Raw genomic sequence first — 9,500 nt, 5'->3', positions numbered from 1 at the left:
TTTGAGAGACTGAGGCAGGAGGACTGCTTGAGGCCAGGAGTTCAAGACCAACCTGGGCAATATCTCTACAAAAAATTAAAAAATTAGCCAGGCATGGTGGTGCAGCTACTCAGGAGGCAGCTACTGTGGTCCCAGCTGCTCAGGAGGCAGAGGTGGGAGGATTGCTGGAGCCCAGGAGCTCAAGGTTACAGTGAGCTATGACTGTGCCACTGAAGTCCAGCCTGGGTAACAGAGACCCTGTCTGGAAATATTTTTACAAAAATAGATAAACAGATAAATAATAATAAATAAACAGAGAGAGCACTGTGTCCAAGCAGCACCCATTCTGGGTGCCGTGGTAGACCACCGTGATGTAGTCCTCGGTTCCGGTGTAAGAGGCAGCGTGGTGGCAATGACACTTCTGCCTCTCTCTTGGCAGGAGTCTAACTCTAGAAATCCTCATGCTCCTCCCAACTGTTTCCCTGAGTTTGAAGCTCTCTGAGTTTCCTCAGGACAAGAGGAGCCTGAAGTCAGCGTTACTTAATGACCCAAGACGTTAAATGGAACAACAGCAGGTTCGAGTGGGCTTCTGGAATCCTTCGTCATCATGACTCAGAAACTCTGGGGAGTTACGACAGCACTACATCCAATCTCCAGACCTCAGACTCCAAGTCCTCAGCATTTCAGAAGTTTCAAGAAGACGGTCAAAGAGGCTTAGCATAAGGCATCTCATGTTACAGACAATAGATCCACGATGTACTACAGTTCTGTAGCCCCCATCTGGAGATAACTGACCCCACTTTCATATCTTTATGTGCTTTGGCCCACTTTTAAAATTAGAACAGTACAACTATCCTCCCTCTTCTGCCTTTCTGCTTCCACATTTGCTATTCATACTTACGCATTTGATAGCCTTTGACTGTGCAGGCCAGGCTGAAAGCTTGGATCAACCAACAACTATTGTGCACCAGTGTTCCAATGTATCCACATGCTCCTATCTGAAAAACAAAAGAGCAGGATAATTCTGAAGCTCTGCACCCAGAAAAAAATGTGGTGTTTTATGATCCCAACGTGTGCAAGAATTCACAAGGTCTCAGTGATAATGATTCCAGGAGATGCCAATTGTACCTAAAAATTCAGTCACCTTGTGATACTGCTTCAGGAGTAGTAAATTCCTGGGAAAAATTAAACCGAACGAATAAAGGAAAGGTCTTTCATGTAATGTTTTCTGTACTTGGAAGCACCAGTTTATCAAGAGGAAGTCTTGGACGATCACAGAAATAAATCCCAACTCTGTGATAATGAATGGGTGTGCAGTGAACCTTCAGACTTGGACTTTGGTACAGTTATTTTCTTACAAGCAAGACAAATATAACCTATGCTGTTCCCTGGAGGTCATCCCAGACCTCAGCTACAGGGTGTAGCTCTTAGAACAGAACAGAGTATGTGCTTTATGTCTTGTTTGACCAATTCTCTCGGTAAAGAAATATTCTTTTGTAAATTGGCAGGTGGTTCTCTTGTAAGAATGAATTTTTTGTTACGGTTAAGTTTAAATCCTGAGCTAGAAAATGTTTAAACAAGTATGAATCATTGCAAGCCAATACATAAAGGTGACAGCTACATCATATGTGTTTCCTGGGAACATGTGAGGGAGGAGAATATCATTAGGATTTGCTCCCACAGCAGCGGTTACTCAGTATGGATTCCCCAGCCCTGGGAATATTCCAGGCCTACACCGTCATGTCCTGCTTTTGTTCCTGTTTTCCAGACTAAGAATGCCTCCCCGCTTTGTCTCCCTGCAGACCCTTCAATCTATTTATGAGGCTCTGATGAGTTCAAATGGCATCACCTCCAGGAAGCTTCTTCCCAGCTTATCTAAGCAAGATATTAGGCATCCTTTTTTCTCGCTTTGTTTCTCAAAAATGTTGTAATACTTATTTAACAGATTGCATCATAATTATTTATAAGTAGGTCTACCTTCCTTTGTAGAATGTGAATTCTTTGAGGGCAAAACCTGAGAACTGTTTATCTCTATTTCTTCAATACATCAAATAGTGCTCAGCAAAAAACAGGTCTACGATACAGGTTTACAGAATGAATGAATGAACGAACTTTGAATCCACACATTTCCCAAGCATGGCTGTGAAATCAGCCTCTGGCAACAGATCCCTCACCATCAGACCGGCTTCAGAGTGAACCAGCATTCTGTTTTCCTGTCTCATGCTCTCTTCAGCAACTCTCAATGCTACTCCAAATGTAAACTGATGTCAGAGGGGTAAAAGTGACCCATAAAAGTCACTTTCACCGTCACCTAAAAGATTAACCTTCAGTGGACTGCAGACAAAGTAAATTATCCAAATACCTATTCATGGCTACATAAACGTGGCTTTCCAAGACTTCTAGACGCAGTGATACAGGTGCCCCCGCCAAAAATCAAGGCGATATCACAACTGAATTGCCTGGTGAGCTCATCCCTAAGCAGCTAGGAAGGAAGACACAGAAGATACTTCCTCACTGCTCTCTCAGTGCAACAGCAGTTACAGCCTGGGAGACACGGGCACAGGGATAAACTTTAAGTGAGCGCCAGTCAGAGAGCTATTAACTCCTTCAGCTCAGGAGAGGTTGTTGCTTAATTTCCTGCAGCACTAAATCACTGAAATGGTGTCATTGTGTCCTGATAGGCTGAAGCAACTCTGGAATTACCAGTGGGCAGTGTGAGTTACATGTCATGTTAGGGGAAGAGTTGTGTTCTGAAACATAGCTACTTCAGAGCAGAGCAGAGCAGCCAAGCTTCGTCGGGGCCTGGTGTGTGGGGAGGGGGGTTCCCTCAACCTTACATGGCTCTAGCTGTGTCCTTATACTCAGAGACAGCCAGACAGAAAGCTGCATTTTCTCTTCTATCTACCCACATCTTACATAAAACATAAAACCCACATCTTACATAAAACATTCCCTACCCCACCCAGTATCATAGAGAACCACACCCATTTTATCTCACACTTCTACAGCTCTTTCTAGATAAGAGGGTTGCTTTTTGCCAACATAATACAGCTTTTGAAAAGATTCAAAGGCTCGAATTCAGCTCTTAACAGGGCCACTTCATAACTCATACTGGGAGTGATGACAAATTGTTCCTCAGAAGAGACAGAATTTTAATTAGTAAAAGACATTTTAGAATTTATTCCTGTGAACACATATCCTTTAGCCATGTGACCTTGAAATGGTGAAAATGAGCCAAAAGGATTCTGTTTAATGTGGCAACACAGAGAGGAATAAATGGCTCTCGAATTCTGAATTTGCAGCATCTTATTTGGGGCTTTTAAGAGAGCAACACGACAAGCACTGGGCTTTTAATAACCACCGAGCGGATTGTTTACTCTTACACGGAAACTGTGTTATGCAGTGGGAACCACTTACTGACAGGATATTTTTCATCGTAATCACAAAAACATTGTATGCGATCAGCCAGTCCCAGTAGCGCAGGATGCTCTTGATGGGTTTCAACAGCAAATCGCCCCCAAAGAGCAGGAAGTAGAAACAGGCCACCAGGTACCCCATGCAAAAGATGCTGATCCTGGTGGTCCCAGTGATGAAGATGATGGTGAGCACGAACCAGAAGAGGTAGCTGAAGACGATCACTTTGGACATGTCTAAGTACGATCTGGAAAACAAAGCCCAGGACAAAAGGACAACAACAACAACACAAACAAAAGCCACATCAGGAGAGTCTTTAACAAGGGAGGAAATTCATGCTCTCTGCTGCACCCGGCAAATCAGACTGTGAGTTTTCATTTCATCCTGCTGTCTAGGAAACCCTCAAATAGTTAGTAATAGACCAACAGATGAGTTGTGGAAACCGTGTGTACGCTTCTCGTCACCTTATTCAGGCCAGATTTCTCACCAACAACAACATTTTCTGCCTACCACTTGAGTACTCAAAATTCTCCTTTCTGTTTCTATGGGAGGCATGAATAATTGTATGGCAAAAGAAATTCTAAGATACAGATGCCTTCTGGCTAGTGAAAGAAACGTTAATGGATGAACTAGAAGTTAAACAAATTTATACTGAACACAAAGGTTTTATTACAGGTGGAAATCTTTCCCTACAGATGGGAGGAGGCGATTCTGAGCAACTGTCCACAGCCATGCTGAGGCTTTTTTGTTCTTTCCAATACTCTGTTTTTGGAGGTCCTCGGGCTGGGTCAGGATTCCCTTTGCGGACCACTCATCCCTGCTGCTTTCCTCATGGAAGGTGAAGCCAGCGTTCAGGTGTCAGTCTTGCAACAAGCAGCAGCTCTAGCCTGCGGGTCAATGTCATCTGACAGGAGTCACACCTATAGGCCAAGCCCTAACTGCATTTCTTGATTAGAACTTTTTGGTTTTGGGGGTTTTGCCTCGGTAGTTTCTTTTGGCACATTTGGGAAGAAGCATAGGAGAACCAATTCTGGATTAATTCTTTGATTAATGGGTTCTTGTTTTGTAGGATGTTAGTAAGTAAACTGCTTGATAAAATATGCACCACACTTGCGCCATTCAGCATCATTGGGGCATGATTCTGAGTTGTGCCTTGGCACATTTTTCAGACAAGTAAACTTTTACCCTTTACCCTTTTTAAAGTAAAACGCTTAAACATGTTTATAATTCTTTTTTCTAAAATATATAAACCCTTCCTTGACTTCATAATGGAGAGTGAATGAAATGTCAGTATCTCCCTGTATCCCTGGATCATCCATCACAAATAAAGGTAGTGATTTGTATGAGCCTAGGGGCCTTCTGAAGTGTGTGTGGTTTGAATTCAGTGGAATTGGGCTGCTGCCATTATGAGTGTGTGTGCAGGCCCGTGTGTGACTGTGAGTGCAGCTTATTCTTTCCATCATGTTCCTTCCTTGCCTGCAGCAGTCAATTCCTGCTTTACCAGCCCTGGCCTTCACATCTTGGCGCTGAACCCACTTTGGGTCCTGAATTCATAAAACTAAGCTTGTGAGGAGAACATGGAAAACATCACTCAACATGCTTCAAAGAAGAGCCTTCAGGATTTCTGAATAGAGAGGCTGAGCCCTGGTGACAGGTACTGTGGCTAAGGGACCACCTAACTCTCAGGGCTCTGGCCGCTTTCCAGAGATCCCAGGGTGCTGTGGAGCTGACCCCTGTTGGAGAGGAAGAGGGGAGCACGGCTGTGCTTCTGACCAGCAAGCATGTGCGTTGGCTTCCTACTCACTGCTGTGGCATTTGACAGGTCACTTCCTGAGGGGGGTCACTCTGCTGGCAGTCCTCATTGAGAAACAGAACAACAATTTGAAATAACTAAAGCAAAAATCAGCTTTAAAAATCAATGGCACACAAAAGCTTTCCATTGGAGTTACGACTTAGGTTTTCCATGACTACATTGAAAATACTTATGTTCCCTTTGCAATAGTAAATATTGGGCTGGACTGATTGTTTTCTTAGCATCACAGAGAAGAGGTAAAAATGGAAGTCTTACCTTAGATCAGTGCCTAGTTTAGTACTTAATTCACAAATAGAATTGTCAAGTCTATATAGCATATTGTTTTAAAGCAAATTCACTTCCTGATTTACTCAGTTTATATCGAGCCTATTGTGCTATCAAAAGGCACACGAGTGCTTAAACACTGATTTGGGAGCTGGATTGCTTGAGTTCCAATCCCAGTTCTGCTGTTGCCTACGTCTCATCTCGTCGCTGCAGTTTCCTCCTCTCCACAATGGGGATAACAGCATGACCTCCTTGGGCTGGGGTAAAATGGCTCCATGTGTGCAAAGCCTGGACCTGGGCCTGGCGCAAAGGCAGTAGCAGGTGACTGACAGTTATCTGTATTGGTATATGCATTATGGGCCGAGAACTGTAAGTAGGGGGACGGGGACAAATACAAAAGCAAGTTAGACGTGATCTTCACTCTAAAGCTACACCTTAGAAGTGGGGATAAGACGGGTTCTTCAGATCCCGACACCAGTCAGAAGATGATCCACACCATGTAAACAGGAATCTCTGGAAGACTGGAAGCTGGAGAGTGACTCCATGTGTGGGGTCAGCCGGCTTGGGCACTATCAGTGACCTACCTCCACATGGATGGCGTGTGTGCCGTGACTGCATGAGCCTCTCACTGCAACCTCGTGTGGCTCAGTAGGGCAGACACTAATCAGTGAGGATCAGAGGTGAGGAAATTAGTCCCATGACATACAACTAATAAGGGGGTATCAAAAGTCACAGCAGCTTCCTCAGACAGCTGACTACAGGGGGCAGCTAAGTGGAGTCTTAGAGGCACTGAAAGACCGAAGATCTGACTGCACAGGCAGAGTGGGCCTGCCCTCCATGAAGTTGGCCTTGGGTGACAAAATCTCAACAAGGAAACCCAGGGAATGCAGAAAGGGTGAATGCGTGGGAAAGGTCAAGCATGGTTTAAACACAAATACTGTGAGGGAAACACAGCCCAGATCAGCTGTCATAAGCTGGGCAGAATGGTGGAGGACAGAAAAGCTGCTAGGGAGACCTTGCATGGCCACAGGGGAGACACTGCTCAAGAGGAGCACAGGCACGAGATGGAATCTAGGGAGCCATTCCTCCTTAGTGCCCAGTGAATACAGGAAGTGAGGACGAGGAACAAGGGATGAGGAGGAGAGATGCGAGATCAGGAAGACGAATGGAGGATGAGGATGAGGGATGGGGAATAAGGATGAGGGATGCAGGATGAGGAGGAGGGATGGGGATGAGGAGGAGGGATGGGGGATAAGGATGAGGGATGGAGGATGAAGAGGAGAGATGGGGGATAAGGATAAGGGATGGAGGCTGAAGAGGAGAAATAGGGGATGAGGAGGAAAAATAGACGATGAGGAGGAGGGATGGAAGATGAGAATGAGAAATGGAAGAGAAGGAGGGATGGGGATAAGGATAAGCGATGGGGATTGAGGATGAGTGATGGAGGATGAGGAGGATAAATAGAGAATGAGGATGAACTATGGGGATGAGGATGAGGGATTAAGGATAAGTAGGAGGACTGGAAGATGAGAAGAAAAGGGGGATAAGGGAAAGGGGATGAGGATGAGCTATGAGGATGAGACTGAGGAATGAAGAATGAGGAAGATGAATGGAGGATGAGAATGAAGGATGAAGAAGGAGGAGGGATAGGGATAAGGATGAGGGATGGGGACAAGAATGAGCTATGGAAATGAGGATGAGGGATGGAAGATGAGTAGGAGGAGTGGAAGATGAGAAGGAGGGATGAGGATGAGGCAGAGGCAAGAGGGATGAAGAGGAGGGATGGGAGATAAGGATAAACTATGAGGATGAGGATGAGGGATAAAGGATGAGAATGAGGGGTGGAGATGAAGAGGGATGCAGGATGAGAAGGAGAAATGGAGGATGAGGAGGATGTGGATGAGTAGGAGAAATGGGGGATAAGAATGAGCTATGGGGATGTAGATAAAGGATGAAAGGTGAGGAGGGATGGAGGAGGAGAAAGATGGAGGGATGGAGGGCGAGGAGGGGGGATGGCGGAGAAGGATGGATGGAGGAGGAGTGGGAGGAGGAGTGGGGATGAAGAGCTATGAGGATGAGAAGGAGGGATGCAGGATTAGAAGGAGAAATGGAGGATAAGGAGGAGGGATGGGGATAAAGAGCCATGGGGATGTGGATGAAGGATGAAAGATTGGGAGGAGGGATGAAAGATTAGGAGGAGGGATGGAGGATGAGGAGGAGGAATGGGGATAAGGATGAGGGATGAAGGATGAGAATGAGGGATGGAGATGAGGAGGGATGCAGGATAAAAAGGAGGAATGTGGATACAAATGAGGGATGGAGGAGGAGAAGAAGGAATGGAAGATGAGGAAGAGGAATGGGAATGAAGATGAGCTATAGGGATGAGAAGGAGGAATGCAGGATGAGAAGAAGAAATGGAGGTGAGGAGGAATGGGGATAAAATGAGCTATGGGGATGTGGTTGAAGGATGAAAGATTAGGAGGAGGAATGGAGGATGAGAAGGAGAAATGGGGAAAAGGACGAGGGTTGGGGATAAAGTTGAGGGATGGAGAACATGGATGAGCTATGTGGATAAGAATGAGGGATAGAGGATGAGGAGGAAGGATGGAGATGAGAGGGAGGAAAGGGGGATGAGGATGTCCTATGGGGATGAGTATGAGGCATGGAGGATGAAGGGCAGCAGGATTAGGAGTAAGAATGGGGATGAGGGATTAAGGATGAGTGGCAGGGATGGAGGATGAGAAGGAGGAATGGAGGGTGAGGAAGAGGGATGGGGATAGAATGAGAGATGGAGGATGAGAATAAGTGATGAAGATGAGGAAGAAGGCTGGAGGGTGAGGAGGAGGGGTGGGGATAAGAATGAGCTATGGAGATGAAGATGGAAAATGGAGGATGAGTAAGAGAGAAGACGAGGAGGAGGGATGAGGATGAGGGATGAAAGATAAGGAAGAAAGATGGGGGATGAGGAAGAGGGAGGGAAGATGAGGATGAACTATGGAGATGCAGAGGAGGGATAAGAGATGAGCGGAGGTAAGAGATGAGCTCTCCACTGGAGAGCTGATATTATTGGGACAAGTCAGCTTTGGTCTGAACAAGAGGAGGAGAACTGAGGCCATAAAGAGGTGGTTTACACGGACAAAAGCAGGTGCAGTGCTGTAATTCAGAGGCTCAGCCTCCAGGCTGCTGACCCACACTGTCCAGCATTTATTAGCTTCAGTGCATACAGTTCAGCACATCTATTTCCAAAGTATAGCAGATAAAGTATAGAGGAGCAATGTAATGGAAATACACACATGAAAGTGGCTTTTAGCAAATGTGAAGCTCTTGTTACCTGCAGTGAATAAAATCTGGCACAGGGTTGTGTTGGCTAAAGGAGGCCGCATCAAGGTTCATGCAGATCTCGACATTGTCACCTGCCATGATTCGCACTGCAGCCTTGTTCTCATCCTCAAAAATCTGCCGTTGTAAGGAGGCACACAGAAGCAGCATGAAGTCATCTGGCAAGACACAGGTGAGATCATTAAGCCGCCTCATCCTCTTCTGATTTACATAATGCAACACACAGTCATCACACAGCAACAGCCACTCCCCAGCGCCTAAGTGAGTTGTGTTTCCAAAGTTCATAGTAAAATTCATCCTGGAGTCCAATGTTGGGGCCAAGTCACACCTTCTCCACCTAGCAGGGCATAGAGTGACCACAGACACTCCAGGAGCTCACATGAGGAGTCTCTGGATTTTGTTTGCACATTGATGAGAGAAAGTATTAGGTGGTACTTACTAGTCTTTGTGAGTCTCTTAGAGCGTAGTGTTTATTTGCATTTACCTCCCACTAGTTTTAAGGAGGTCACTTGAGCAATTTCCCCATCTTTATCTTTTTACGTGTGGCAGATGCAGATATTCATTTTTCTTTTTCTTTGTCTTTTTTTTTTTTTGAGACGGAGTGTCACCCAGGCTGGAGTGCAGTGGCTCGATCTCAGCTCACTGCAAGCTCTGCCTCCCGGGTTCACACCATACTCCTGCCTCAGCCTCC

The 9,500-nt window shown here is 45.7% G+C and overlaps 1 protein-coding gene across 1 annotated transcript in view; it reads right to left on the bottom strand.

Annotated features, from left to right (window-relative positions):
• Nucleotides 1-9,500, bottom strand: part of LOC105507912 (piezo-type mechanosensitive ion channel component 2) — a 102,985-nt gene that overhangs the window by 76,370 nt on the left and 17,115 nt on the right. The window contains exons 8-10 of the mRNA XM_011936619.1: nucleotides 8,802-8,967; nucleotides 3,397-3,640; nucleotides 881-977 (exon numbers count right to left, since the gene is read on the bottom strand). Of these exons, the coding sequence (XP_011792009.1) occupies nucleotides 881-977; nucleotides 3,397-3,640; nucleotides 8,802-8,967 (507 nt within the window). The remainder of the gene's footprint in view (nucleotides 1-880; nucleotides 978-3,396; nucleotides 3,641-8,801; nucleotides 8,968-9,500) is intronic.

This window comes from Colobus angolensis, unplaced genomic scaffold, assembly GCF_000951035.1.
Source record: "Colobus angolensis palliatus isolate OR3802 unplaced genomic scaffold, Cang.pa_1.0 Scaffold155, whole genome shotgun sequence".
Lineage (NCBI taxonomy): Eukaryota > Metazoa > Chordata > Mammalia > Primates > Cercopithecidae > Colobus > Colobus angolensis.
Note: the sequence above shows the minus strand (reverse complement) of the source record. Positions and strands in the feature narration are given on the sequence as shown.